The sequence below is a fragment of the Carcharhinus amblyrhynchos genome, unplaced genomic scaffold, assembly GCF_965287045.1.
Source record: "Carcharhinus amblyrhynchos unplaced genomic scaffold, sCarAmb.v2.hapA chromosome_165, whole genome shotgun sequence".
NCBI lineage: Eukaryota > Metazoa > Chordata > Chondrichthyes > Carcharhiniformes > Carcharhinidae > Carcharhinus > Carcharhinus amblyrhynchos.
The window spans coordinates 93555-108684 of record NW_027649905.1 but is presented as its reverse complement, the minus strand read 5'-3'; the positions used below and the strand labels follow the sequence as shown (position 1 = coordinate 108684).

The 15130-nt window shown below is 46.1% G+C and overlaps 1 protein-coding gene across 1 annotated transcript in view; it reads left to right on the top strand.

Moving 5' to 3' along the window:
• Positions 1-15130, top strand: part of nectin1b (nectin cell adhesion molecule 1b) — a gene marked incomplete at its 5' end in the record, with an annotated part of 320574 nt that overhangs the window by 274111 nt on the left and 31333 nt on the right. Inside the window, one exon of the mRNA XM_080183142.1 lies at positions 6047-6157. Within this exon, the coding sequence (XP_080039268.1) occupies positions 6047-6157 (111 nt within the window). The remainder of the gene's footprint in view (positions 1-6046; positions 6158-15130) is intronic.

Here is a 15130-nt window from a genome sequence, read left to right as displayed (position 1 = left end):
CTATAGCGTTCACACGACGGGACCAGGACAGGTTGTTGGTGATCTGGACACCTAAAAACTTGAAGCTCTCGACCATTTCTACTTCGTCACCGTTGATGTAGACAGGGGCATGTTCTCCTTTACGCTTCCTGAAGTCGATGACAATCTCCTTTGTTTTGTTGACATTGAGGGAGAGATTATTGTCACCGCACCAGTTCACCAGATTCTCGATCTCGTTCTTGCACTGTGTCTCGTCGTTTTTTGAGATCCGACCCACTATGGTGGTGTTATCGGCAAACTTGAAAATTGAACTGGAGGGGAATTTGGCCACACAGTTATAGGTGTATAAGGAGTATAGTAATGGACTAAGAACACAGCCTTGTGGGGCACCGGTGTTGTGGATGATTGTGGAGGAGGTGCTGTTGCCTATCCTCACTGATTGTGGTCTGTGAGTTAGGAAGTCTAGGATCCAGTTGCAGAGGGAGGAGCCGAGGCCCAAGCCACAAAATTTGGAGATGAGTCTCAGAGGAATAATGGTGTTAAAGGCTGAGCTGTAGTCAGTGAATAGGAGTCTGACATTTGTTATCTCAGTGCTCCAGGGTTGAGTGTAGGGCCAGGGAAATGGCGTCTGCTGTGGGCCTGTTGCAGCGATAGGCGAAGTGCAGTGGATCCAGGCAATCCGGGAGACTGGAATTGATTTGTGCCGTGACTAACCTTTCGAAGCACTTCATAATGGTGGACGCCAGAGCCAAGGACGACAGTCATTAAGGCCACGCTGTTTGGCTTTGCTTTGGTACCGGGTGGTTGTCTTTTTGATAGGGGCCTCAGATTGGTGTAAAGAGAAGTTGAAGATGTCTGTGCATACCCCCCTGCCGGCTGATTCACGCAGGATCTGAGTGCTCCTCCCGGGTACCCCATCCGGGCCGCTCACTTTCCGTGGGTTGACTTTTGAGAAAGATGCTGGGACGTTGGCAATGGTGACCTCGGATACAGGTTAGTCTGAGGCTTCCAGGGTGAAGGGCATGCTCTCACTGACCTCTTGCTTAAAACAGTCATTGAATGCATTGAGCTCATCAGGACAATGAAGCCAGCAATTTTACATGCCTTCATCTTGTAGCCTGTTACCTCTTGGAGACCTTGCCATAGTTGGCGGGAGTCGGAATTCTCAGATTGAAGTTAGAAATCAATCTCAGAAACATGTTCATACGAGGCCTAAAGAACAGGAAAATCCAAGCCAAACTTTTGAAAAAGGCGATAAGCATAGACACGGCAGAAAGAGATTTTTACAAATTGCAGGGAGTTCTTTTCCTGAGTTGGCATGGGAGGTTGTCTCGATTTCAGCAAGTTCCCAGCCAAGTTCACAGTGTTAGCGTCTGAAATTTAGATACTACTGTTGCCATGGTAGCCACTAACAAATTAAATGCCCCCGTTTCCCATCGAAGCACCATGCCTGTGTGAAAGCTGGTTATAGCATGTAGGATTAGTGGAAAGGATAATGGTTTAGGTATGACTGAACATGTGTTAGCGTTACCCAGTGCAATACACAGCAGTGAAGATTATAGAAGTAGGGATTTGAAAACAAGATGAGAACTCGGCATCGCCAGACCAGGGAACAATGTCAGCCACCAAACAGGGAAGTGAATGAGTGAACAGCGATTGGTGTTTGGAAACAAGAAGCGAGAGTATTTGAGGCTGGAAGATAAAGAGACCAGCCAGGAAAGTGTTGGAATAGTCAGGTCTGGAGCTCCAAGTCTATATTCCAACAGGAACATGGGATGGTTATTGTTGTGAGGTCTCGAGCTCAGTTCCCAACTCCCTGGTCCAAGAGCACGCAAAGGAATAGGATTGACCCAGCTCCAATCTAGATCAGCGAATTCGGGAGATTTCAGCTGAATAGATTGGAGTGTTGGGGCTCTTGCACCTGGTGAGGAGGTTGGAGGAACACAAAACCGTGAGGAATTGGACAGAGCAGAGAGAGGGAAACTGTCCCCATTGGTGGAAGGATTGAAAGCCGGAGGGCAGTGACATTGGTAAAAACTTCCTTTCACATAATCTGTCATTGGGCCATAAAAAATAGGAGCGGAATTAGGCCATTCAGCCCATCGAGTCTGCTCCGCTATTAACATGGCTGATGTGGTTCGAACCTGAAATGGTCAAGTGGCATAGTGGGTATTGTAATCCAGAGTGGTGCTCTAGGGACCTGGGTTCGAATCCCGTCATGCCAGCTGGTGAAATTTGTTAAATCCCTGGAATTAAGAATGTACTATGGTCACGAAACCTCATATCCTTCAGGGAAGGAAATCTGCCGTCTGGTCTACATGTGACTCCAGATCCACAACAAAGTGGTTGACTCTCTGAATGGAGGGCAGTTAGGGATGGGCAATAAATGCTGGCCCAGCGAGCACTCGCATCCCATGAGTGAATAAGGAAATAAAATGCGCTGCCTGAGAGCGTGGTGGAGGCAGATCAGAAAAGGAGCCACAATCTTATCTGAGGAGGGGGGAATTGCAGCTGGGGGACTGAGGCAGGGAGGGGTACTAACTGAGCTGAAAAGGGCATGCACAAAACATGATGGACCGAGTGGCCTCCTTCTGTGTTATAATCACTCGATTGATTCCAGCTCAGCACAGCTAGGAAATAAATCAAAAGCCTCACAACAGGTGGTGCCTGTTCTCTGTGAGCCATTGCTGCCTCAGAGGTTAGACCCGATCAGGTCTCTGAAGGAGTCTGTTGTATGAGAGAAAATGAAGAAGAATTGGGCTCACAGACACGGGCATTCCGAACCATTAATTCTGATCTCAAACACTGAAAATGAGTTGTTATCTGTTGTGTGAAAACAAATTGATTTCCCTGAGGTGCTATTTGTGTCAAAATCATAAACTTGCCCATAAAAAATGAGGTTGTAATGTCTGTGAAGGAAGTACTCTGAGGAAATCTTCCCTCGCTGATGGTCACTGCTGTCACCATGGTAACAGGCTGATCAGGTAGACTGTCACAGCGTCAGTAAAGTGACACAGCTTTGTGTTTGGTTCCAGGCTGTTCGGTTCAGGGTCCCCGGGAACAGGAGTTGAGGATTGGGGGAGTGGGCTGGAACTGCTCACACAGCGACACTGATCCACCAGCAAACAGTCAATGGCAGGATTGGGGGATCCATCACTCAGTGTATCACACTCTCACCTTCAATAGTCACTCCAGAAAACGGAGGACATCATCTAGGCTGACCCTTGGGTGTAGTACTGAGGGAGTGCCGCACTGTCAGAGGGTCAGTGCTGAGGGAGTGCCGCACTGTCAGAGGGTCAGTGCTGAGGGAGTGCCGCACTGTCAGAGGGTCGGTGCTGAGGGAGTGCCGCACTGTCAGAGGGTCAGTGCTGAGGGAGTGCCGCACTGTCAGAGGGTCAGTGCTGAGGGAGTGCCGCACTGTCAGAGGGTCGGTGCTGAGGGAGTGCCGCACTGTCAGAGGGTCAGTGCTGAGGGAGTGCCGCACTGTCAGAGGGTCGGTGCTGAGGGAGTGCCGCACTGTCAGAGGGTTGGTGCTGAGGGAGTGCTGCACTGTTGTAGGGGTGATTTTGGTTTTTCAGCTGAGCCTTTAACCCATGGCCTCTTTGTCTTTTCATCGGAATGTAAATGTTTCTGAAACAATATTGAAACATAGAAAAGAGAAGAGTGGGCCATTCAGCCCTTCGAGTTGCTGCACCACCCTGTATGAACATGGCTGATCCTGTATCTCAGTCCCCTCCTCCCACTCTCTCTCCGTACACCTTGATGCCTAAGAGTCTAGAAATCTATCTGTTTTCTTCTTAAATATATTCAGTGACTTGGCCTCTACAGCCTCCTGTGATAGAGAATTCCACAGATTCACCTCCCTCCAAGTGAAGAAGTTCCTCCTTATCTCAGTGTTAAATGGCCTGCCCCGTATCCTGAGACTCTGACTCCTTGTTCTAGAACCCCCCCCCACCCCCCCACCGCCTGCCCCCCACCGCCCCAATGAGATCCTCTCTCATTCCTCTAAATTCGAGTGAATACAGGCTCATTCGACCCAATCTCTCCTCATACGACAATCCTGCCACCCCAGGAATCAGTCTGGTGAGCTTTCACTGCACTCCCTCTGTGGCAAGTATATCCTTTCTTAGGTAAGTGGCCCAAAACTGCACACAATAAATCAGGTGTGGTCTCACCAGGGCCCTGTACAGCTACAGTAAGATATCTTTGCTCCTGTACTCAACTCCTCTTGTAATGAAGGCCAATAGACCATTTGCCTCCGTTGCTGTATTTGAATGCTTGCTTTCAATAACTGGTGTACTCGGACACCCAGGTCCCTTTGTATATCAACATTTTCCAACCTACCACCATTTAAATAATACCCAGCCATTTTATTTTTCCTACAAAAATGAATAACTTCTGTTACAAATGCAGCTGTTATTGCAGCTGGACAATTCAGATCTCCGGGTGGAACCAGGTGGATAGATCCTCAGTTTTATTTTATGTTTTGAAGCTTGGATGTAGCGACTGAACAGAGTCACAGGAGTCTCGCTGGTGAACTTTTAACAAAATAATTAAACACTTAAGCAAGAACTATAATACACTAACTCCTTCACATCAGATCTCATTGAGACGTATAAGATGATGAATGGGATGGATAGGATAGAGGTGGAGAGACTCTTCCCGCTCAAAAAAGACAGTAGGACTAGGGGGCACAGCCTCAAGATAAAGGGGAGGCGGTTTAGAACGGAGTTGAGGAGGAACTTCTTCACTCAAAGGGTGGTGAATCTCTGGAATTCTCTGCCCGTTGAAGTGGTGGAGGCTGCCTCGCTAAATATTTTTAAGAAGCAGGTTGATGGGTTCTTGATAAGAGAGGGGATTAAGGGTTATGGGGAGAGGGCGGGAAAGTGGAACTGAGCCACGACAGATCAGCCATGATCTTATTGAATGGCGGGGCAGGCTCGAAGGGCTAGATGGCCTACTCCTGCTCCTATTTCTTATGTTCTTATGTTCTTATGTTCTATACCTTGATAGATATACACAGATTCGTAATGACAACACAGTTACAAAATCTATCTTATAGTTTAATGCTCACAATAAATACACGGTCCATCGGGTGAACAATGGTCAGACCCATCACACTGAGACAGTGTCACCCAGAATAACTTGCATCGATTTTTCATCAACCATCCCCGATGTCCTTCACACTGTGAGCCAGCCAGCCTTACTGGAACTCTCTTTCACACAAGGATGTCCAATCCCCACTCTTCAATAATACACCTTGGTACCTTCCCCCAAACCCTGGATATTTTCACCAAGGATCCACATCCAGGTTTCACCCTCTTTCCGGTGTCCCCCTGCCTTGGAATGCCACTTGGTTTGACCTTCCATGTAATCGCCAGTGCTCAGAATGCCAACAAAGTAACACTGCTTCACAGGTCTGTAGTGAGGAGTCACCAACCTTCGAGTCTCTTTGGATCTCTGACTTTTCATAAACCTATTTTGTTTTAGAAATATAGAAATTAGAAGCAGGAGTGGGCCATTTGGCCCATCGAGCCTGCTCCACCATTCATTTTGATCATGGCTGATCATCAAGTTGCATATCCCGATCCCCCTTTCCCCTCATATCCCTTGATCCCTTTAGCCCCAAGAGCTATATCTAACTTCTTTTTGAAATCAGACAATGTTTTGGCCTCAACTCACTCACACTCAGTGGAAGGGTTGGTGTGTGGCATTGCTATACTGTCAACAGGGCTGGGACTGAGTGAGGTGTTGATCTCTACAATGTTCTGGAGTTACCCCTCCATCTCTGATCTGCAGTTAGTTTTCTCTCTCTGTCTCTCTCTCTCTCTCTCTTCCCCCCTCTCCCTCTCTCTCTCCCTCTCTCTGTCTCTCCCTCTCTCTCTCCGTCTCTCTGTTTCTCCCTCTCTCTCTCCCTCTCTCTCTCCCTCTCTCTCTCCCTCTCTCTGTCTCTCTCTCCCTCTCTCTCTCCCTCCCTCTCTCTCTCCCTCTCTCTCTCCCTCTCTCTCTCTCTCCCTCTCTCTCTCCCTCTCTCCTTCTCTCCTAACCTGGCACTCATTATCTGCAGGTGGTGCATCTGGACAGCACTAAGGAGGAGGAGGAGGTGCCGACGATCCCATTGCAGACCCAGTATTACGACATGGCTGATCCTGACTCATCTCCCAGCTCCCAGAAATCGGTGAGATTGCCCCTTCCTCAATGATTTTCCATTTCCCAGCCTCATGTTGGTGGCGTTTAAACCATCACAAAGTTACAGACAACTCCAGGAATTTGTCATTTCCTTCAGCTCCCCATTGACTGCTGAGTCTTCCAGAGGTATCTGTGTGGCGCTGGGTCATTATTACATTGCCATCCATCACATCATTCACCGTCTCCTCACAAACTGAGAAACCTCTGTCTCTAACCTCACATCGTGCTGGGAAACTGTTACTAAAGACATTTATCATTTTCTTTCACTCAGTCCCTCTCTCTCTCTGACACACATACATTCAGCCTCTGTCTACTGTCCTCTCTCCATATCCTCTCCATCTGCCCCCCATCCTCTTCTCTCTCTCTGTGATCCTCTCTGAATCTCTGTCATTCTTTCTCTATCTCTCTCTCTCTGTTTCTCTATAGCCTCTCTCTGAATTTCTCTCTCTCTCTCTCTATTCTTAGCTCCCTCTCTCTCTGTTCTCTGTCTATGTATTTTCTTCTGTTTGTTTTTCAATCATTCAGTTTGTCTCACTTTCTTTCTTGGCTGCATTCTGTTCTGCTTTTTTCTCTTTCACAAACTCTCTCCAATTCTCCACTCTCTCCCTCCATCCCTCCATTCTCTCTCTCACACTTCTCTCTGTCTCTTGCCCTCTCTCTCATGCACACACTCTATCTCTTGTGTTCTCATAGAGTCATACAAAATGGGAAGAGGCCATTTGGCCCATCGTGTCTGTGCTGGCCATCAAGCACCGATCTATTCTAACCCTATTTTCCAGCTCTTGATCAGTAACCTTATACACTGTGACATTTCAAAGGCTCATCTAATGCTTCTTAAATGTTGTGAGTGAGTGGGATCCACAGCAGTGGGTCAGGGAGTACAGAGACTGCTGAGAACTCAATGAAAAGGTCCAGTAAGGCTAAAGAAATAAAACACAGGGAGAGGGTACAAAACATGACAGGACACATGGTCAGAGGTGTGTTTGCTTTAACACAAGGAGTATGACCGGTAAGGCGGATGAACTTAAAGCTTGGGTTCTATTTGATGGTGTGGCAATTACAGAGATTTGGGTGAAAGGAGGGCAGGACTGGCAGCTTTAGCATTCCAGGATTTAGACGCTTCAAGTGAGATAGAGGTGGTGATAAAAGAGGTCTGATGTTGCTTTACTGATGAGGGAGAATGTCACACCTGAACAAAGGGAGGACGTCTTGGTGGGATCGTGCAGTGAGGCCATACAGGCAGAACTCAGAAACAGGAGCAGATTATGGGAAGGTGCAAAAACAACAGGGTTGTTGTAATGGGTGATTTTAACTTCCCCAACATAGACTGGGATTCCGGAGCTTAAATGGGGCAGAGTTTGTTCAATGTGTCCAAGAGGGCTTCTTGAGGTAATATGTGGATAGTCCAACTCAGGATGGGGTTGTCTTAGACCTGCTTCTGGGAAACAAGCCCGATCAGGTGATGTCTCAGTGGGGGACCATTTTGGAAACAGTGATCACAATTCTATAAGTTTTAAGATACTTGTAGAAAAGGATAGAAGTCCCAGAGTGAATGTAATAAACTAGGGGAAGGCTGGCTATGACAGTATTAGGCAGGAATTAGGGATTGTAGACTGGGGCAGGTGGGGGTGGCTGTTTGAGGGTAAATCAACATTCAATACGTGGGAGTCTTTTAAAAGTCAGTTGTTAACAATTCAGGACAAGTAGGTTCTGTAAAAATAGCAAGATTCAGGAACCCTGGATCTATCTACATAAGAGAGATTGTGAGCTTAGTGAAAAAAAAAGATAATTTTCAGGAAAGTAGAAAGAAACATAAGCAAGGAGTAAATGGGGTCATGAAATAGCATTGGCCAGCAGGAATAAGGAAATTACCAAGGTTTTTCATACATATATAAAAAGCAAGAGTGTAGCCAGGGAGAGGATTGGCCCACTGAAGGACAAAGGAGGGAATCTATGTGTGGAGCCAGAGGAAATGGGCGAGGTATTAAATGAGTACTTTGCATCATTATTCACCAAAGAGAAGAACTTGGTGGATGATGAATCTGGGAAAGGAGGTGTAGATGGTTTGAGTCATGTTGTGATCAAAAAGGAGGAGGTATTGGGGTTCTTGAGAAACATTAAGGTAACAAGTCCACAGGGCCTGATGAGATATACCCCAGAATACTGAGAGAGACAAGGGAGGAAATTGCTGGGGTCTTGAGAGAAATCTTTGTACCTTCACTGGCTACAGGGGAGGTCATGATGTGGGTATGCCGGCGTTGGACTGGCGTAAACACAGTAAAAAGTCTGACAACACCAGGTTTTAGTCCAACCTATTTATTTGATAATATACTCGCAAGCTTTCGAGGGGTTACCCTCTTCGTCAGGTGAATGGAGAGTTCTGGCCTCAGACAGAGCATATAAAGCACAGACAGTTTAGAGATTACTGATTAAAATGCGAATCCTTACACCTAACCTGCTGTTCAAGACCTGAAGTGGCTGATAATGTGAGTGGTAGGAGCACTGATCACAGTTTAAAGAGATGTGTATTGTCTCCAGACAGTACAGTAAGTGAGGTTTTGCAAACCCAGGCAAGTCACGGGGGTTACAGATAGTGCGACATGAACCCAAGATCCCTGTTGAGACCGTCCTCATGTGTGCGGAACTTGGCTATCAGTCTCTGCTCAGCGACTCTGCGCTGTCGTGTGTTGTGAAGGCCGCCTTGGAGAATGCTTACCCGAAGGTCAGAGGCTGAATGCCCGTGACCACTGAAGTGTTCGCCAACAGGAAGGGAACAGTCTTGCCTGGTGACTGTCGAGCGATGTTCATTCATCCGTTGTCGTAGCGTCTGCATGGCCTCCCCAAGTGAGGTTTGCAAAACCTCACTTACTGTACTGTCTGGAGACAATACACATCTCTTTAAACTGTGATCAGTGCTCCTACCACTCACATTATCAGCCACTTCAGGTCTTGAACAGCAGGTTAGGTGTAAGGATTCGCATTTTAATCAGTAATCTCTAAACTGTCTGTGCTTTATATGCTCTGTCTGAGGCCAGAACTCTCCATTCACCTGACGAAGAGGGTAACCCCTCGAAAGCTTGCGAGTATATTATCAAATAAATAGGTTGGACTAAAACCTGGTGTTGTCAGACTTTTTACAGGGGAGGTCCCAGAGGATTGCAGAAGAGCCAATGTTGTTCCTTTGTTTAAGAAGGGTAGCAAGAATAATCCAGGTAATTACAGGCCAGTGAACCTTACATCGGTGATAGGGAAATTATTGGAGAGGATTCTTCGAGACAGGATTTATTCCCTCTTGAAAATAAGTGGACGTATTAGTGAGAGGCAACATGGTTTTGTGAAGGGGAGGTCGTGTCTCACAAACTTGATCGAGTTTTTCAAGGAAGTGACGAAGATGATTGATGAGGGTAGGGCAGTGGATGTTGTCTACATGGACTTCAGTAAGGCCTTTGACAAGGTCCCTCATGGCAGACTGGTGCAGAAGGTGAAGTCGCATGGGATCAGAGGTGAGCTGGCAAGGTGGATACAGAACTGGCTCGGTCAAAGGAGACAGAGGGTAGCAGTGGAAGGGTGTGTTCCTGAATGGAGGGCTGTGACAAGTGGTGTTCCTCAGGGATCAGTGCTAGGACCTTTGCTGTTTGTAATATATATAAATGATTTAGAGGAAAGTGTAATTGGTTTGATTAGTAAGTTTGCGGATGACACAAAGGTGGTTGGATTTGCAGATAGCAATGAGGACCATCAGAGGATACAGTAGGATATAGATCAGTTGGAGACTTGGGCAGAGAGATGGCAGATGGAGTTTAATCCGGACAAATGTGAGGTGATGCATTTTGGAAGGTCTAATACAGATGGGAAATACACAGTAAATGACAGAACCCTTAAGAGTATTGACAGGCAGAGGGATCTGGGTGTACAGGTACACAGGTCACTGGAAGTGGCAATGCAGGTGGAGAAGGTAGTCAAGAAGGCATTCGGCATGCTTGTCTTCATCGGCCAGGGTATTGAGTTTAAAAATTGGCAAGTCATGTTGCAGCTTTATAGAACCTTAGTTAGGCCACACTTGGAATATAATGTTCAATTCTGGTTGCCACAGTACCAGAAGGATGTGGAGGCTTTGGAGAGGGTACAGAAAAGAACTACCAGGATGTTGCCTGGTGTGGAGGTAATTAGCTATGAGGAGAGGTTGGAAAAACTTGTTCTGTTCTCACTGGAGCGACAGAGGTTGAGGGGAGACCTGATATAAGTCTACAAGATTATGAGAGGCATGGACAGAGTGGATAGTCAGAAGCTTTTTCCCAGGGTGGAAGAGTCAATTACTAGGGGCACAGGTTTAAGGTGCGAGGAGCAAGGTTTAAAGGAGATGTATAAGGCAGATTTTTTACACAGAGGGTGGTGGGTGCCTGGAACTCATTGCCGGGGAAGGTAGTGGAAGCGGATACAATAGTGCCTTTTAAGGGGCATCTTGACAAGTACATGAATGAGATGGGAATGGAGGGATAAAGGTAGGGGGTTCTAGTTAAGTCGGGCAGCATGGTCGGTGTAGGTCTGGAGGGCAAAAGGGCCTGTTCCGGTGCTGTAATTTTCTTTGTTCTTTGAGATTGTAAATGGATAAGGCTCTTGAGGAATACGAAGACATCAGGAAAGAACTTAAACAGGGTCTTAGGAGGGTTAAAAGGAGTCATGAAATGTCTTGGCAAGCAGGATTATGGAGAATGCCAAGTTTTTTATGTGTATATAAAGAAGAGGGTAGCAAAGGAGAGGGTAGGTCCACTCAAGGACAGTGGAGGGAATTTGTGTGTGGAGCCAAATGAGGTGGATGAGGTCTTTAATGAGTACTTTGCATCAGTATTCACAAAGGAGAAGATGTAGTTCATGGTGAGTGTAGAAAGGAGGATGTTGACATTCTAGGACATGTTGAGATAAAAAGCGAGGAGGCATTGCAGGTTTCAAAAAATATTAAGGTGAAGAAGGCCCCCGGGCCAGATAGGGTCAATCTCAGAATACCGAGAGAGGCGAAAGAAGATATTGCTGAGGCCTTGGCCAAGGCTTCTTTAGCCATGGGCGAGATTCCAGAGGATAGGAGAGTAGCTAACATTGTTCCTCTGTTTAAGGTGAGCTGAAGAGACAATCTGGGAAATTACAGGCCTGTGAGCCTTACACCAGTGGTGGGGAAATTATTGGTGGTGATTCTTAGGGATGGGATGCACTCTCATCTGGAAGAGAGTAGGCTTTATTAAGAAATAGGCAGCATGGTTTTGTGAAGGGGAGGTCGTGTCTCACAAACTTGATTGCGTTCTTTGAGGAAGTGACAAGAAAAATTGACCAGGGCAGGGCAGTGGATGTTGTATACACGGACTTTAGTAAAGCCTTTAATAAGGTTCCTCATGGCAGGCTGATATAGAAGGTGAAGTCATATGGGATCTGGGGTGAGCTGGTAAGATAGATACAAAACTGCCTTGGGCATTGAAAGCAGACAGTAGCAGTGGAAGGCTACCTTTCTAACTGGAGGTCTGTGACAAGCGGTGTTCCACAAGGATCAGTGCTGGGGCCTCTGTTGTTTGTAATATATATAAATGATTTGGAGGAAAATGTAGGTGTCTGATTGGTAAATTTGCAGATGATACAAAAATTGGTGGAGTAGTGGATAGTGAAGAGGATTGTCAGAGGATACAGCAGGATATAAATCAGCTAGAGACCTGGGCCAATGGAATTTAACCCAGACAAATGTGAGGTGATGCAATTTGGAAGGTCTACGCAGAAGGAAAGTCTACAGTAAGTGGTAGAGCCCTTAGAAATATTAGCAAACAAAGGAACCTAGGTGTGCAGATCCACAGTTCCCTGAAGGCGGCAACTCAGGTGGTCAAGAAAGTGTATGGCATGCTGGCCTTCACTGGTCAGGGTGTTGAGTATAAGAATTGGAAAATCATGTTGCAGCTGTATCAGACTTTGGTTAGGCCGCATTTGGAGTACTGTGTACAATTCTGGTCACCACACTACCGGAAGGAAAAGATGCAGAAGAGATTTACCAGGATGTTGCCTTGTTTGGAGGTTATGGACTATGAAGAAAGGTTGAACAAACTTGGATTGTTTTCATTGGAGTGTCGGAGGATGAGGGGGGGACCTGATAGAGGTTTACAAGATTATGACAGGCTTGGGTAGAGTGGATAGTCAGAATCCTTTTCCCAGGGTCAAAGGGTCAGTTACTCGGGGGCATAGGTTGAAAGTGAGAGGATGTAAGGATGAGAAAGTGAGAGAGATGTGCAGGGCAAGTTTTTCACACAGAGGGTGATGAATGCCTGGAACGTGCTCCCGGAGGAGGCGGGAGAAGCAGATTCCATAACAATGTTCAAGAAGCACCTGGATAGATACGTGAATAGACAGGGAATAGAGAACCACAAAGAGGCAAGAAAATATTAGATTAGAGAGGTATCTGTGTTGGCACAGACTTAGTGGGCCGAAGGGCCTGCTCCTGTGCTATACTGTTCTTTGTTCCTGCCTCTACCACCCTTTCAGACAGTGAGTTCCCGATTCCCACCACTCTCTGGATGAAGAGGTTTGTCCTCACATCTCCTAAAAACCCCCTGCCCCGTTACCTAAATCTCTGTCCCCTGCTTATTGACCCATCTACTAAGGAGAAAGTTTCTTCCTATCTACCCACCACATAGATTTTGTATAGCTTCTTCAGGCTCCCCCTCAGCCTTCTCTGCTCAAGGAAAACAACCTCAGCCGAACCAGCCTCTCTCCCTAGCTGAACTGCCCCAACCCAGGCAACATCCTGGTGAATCTGCTCTGCACCCTCTCTAGTTCAATCACACCATTCCTGTAGTGTGGCAACCAGAACTGCACACAATACTCTAGCTGTGGCCTAACACCATTTTATACAGTTCCATCACAACCTCTCGTAACCTTCTTGCTCCTATATTCTCTGCCTCAACTAATAAAGGCAAATATCCCAAATGCCTTCTTAATCACCTTATCGCCCTGTCCTGCTGCATTAAGGGATCTTTGGACTGGCACTGCAAGGTCTCCCTGGTCCTCTGTACTTCCTGGCATCCCACCATTTATTGTGTACTCCCTTGCCTTATTAATCCTCCCAAAATACATCACCTCACACTTCTCAGGGTTATGATGTGGAGGTGCCGGTGTTGGACTGGGGTGGACAAGGTAAGAGGTCACACAACACCAGGTTATAGTCCAACAGGTTTATTTGAAATCACAAGCTTTGGGAGCGCTGTTCCTTTGTCAGGTGAAGTCACCTTGTGATTTTAAACAAATGTTGAACCTGGTGTCATGTGACCTCTCATCTTTTCAGGGTTAAATTCTATTTGCCTCTGTTCTATCCACCTGACCGGCCCGTCTATATCATCCTGTAATTTAAAGCTTTCCTCCTCACTATTTACCACACCACCTATTTTTGTCTTATCTATAAACTCAATATAATCATACCTCCCAGATTTCCCACATTTATGTCTGGATCGTTAATGTACACTACAAGCAGCAAGGGACCCGGCACCGATCCCTGCGGAAAATCACCAGACACAGGCCTCCAGTCACAAACCCTGCTGCCTCCTGCCATGAAGCCAATTTGGGATCCAGTTGCCTGGGATCCCACTGGCTCTGACCTTGATCATTTCCCACACGAGATCTTATCAAAAGCCTTACTGATGTCCATGTGGACTACATCAACCAACTGGACTGCCCTCATCAAACAACTCATCCCTGCTTTGAAAATTTCAATCAAGATCTCTCCTTGACAAAGCCATGATGTGTTTGATTATTCTTTCTCTCTCCAAGTAGGGATTAATTCTGTCCCTCAAAATTTTTTCTAATAGTTTTCCTTCCACTGACCTGTAATAACCTGTTTTTCCCTATTTCTTTAATAATAGTGCTACATTAGCTGTCTGACAATGATCAGGCTCCTCTGCTGCAGCCGGAGTGGATTTGGTAATTGGTATCAGAGTCTCTGTAATCTTTTCCCTGGCCTTACACAGCAGCCTGGGGTAAATTTCATTTGGGCCTGAGGATTTATCTACTTTTAGGCCTGTTAAAACCATCAATCCCTCCTTCCTCTCAGTGTTAAATAAATCACAATATCCCTCCCTGATTCCTTTAGCTACATCATCCTTCTCCATCGTTAACACTGATGCAAAATACTCATTTAAAACCTCACCTACATCTTCCAGTTCCACACTCAAGATTATCATTTTGGTCCATAATGGGCCCCACTCTTTCCCTGGTAACCTGCTTCTCCTTAATATACTTGCAAAATACTTCTGGATTTTCTTTTATTTTGCCTAGCAGTGTTTTTTCATGCCCCATCTTCACTGTCGTAATTTTTTTTTAAGTACCCCCAGCCCCGCACTTTCTAAACCCCTCTGGGGCTTCTGCTGTTGTGAGCCCCTTGTATCTGCCATACACCTTCCTACGTTTCCTTATCCAATCCCCTGTAACCCAGAGTTCTCTAGACTTCTTGGTCCCACTCTTTACAGGAACATGTTAGCCTTGTACATTCCCTCTCCTTTCTTGAATAACTCTCTTTGCTCTGATGTAGATTTTTCTACAAGTAGCTTCCCAGTCCACTTTGGACAGATCCTAGTTTAATCCCGTTAAAATTGACCCTCCCCTAATTCAAAACCTTTATTTCTAGTTCATCTTTGTCCCTCTACAACAAATTTAAATCCTACTGAGTTATGGTCACTGTCACCAAAATGTTCCCCCACTGAAAGCTCTATCACTTACCCAGCTTCATTCCCTAAAACTAGGTCAGGCATCACCCCCTTTCTCTCCTGGATGCATTTTAAGAATTCCACCCCCCCTCTAAGCCTTTCACATTTTGATTATCTGGGTTAGTATTGGGGAATTTGAAATCCATTACTATTATTACCCTTTTATTATTATAATTCTCAGAGATTTGCTTAGATATCATTGAACCATAAAATCCCTATAGTGCAGAAGGCGGCCA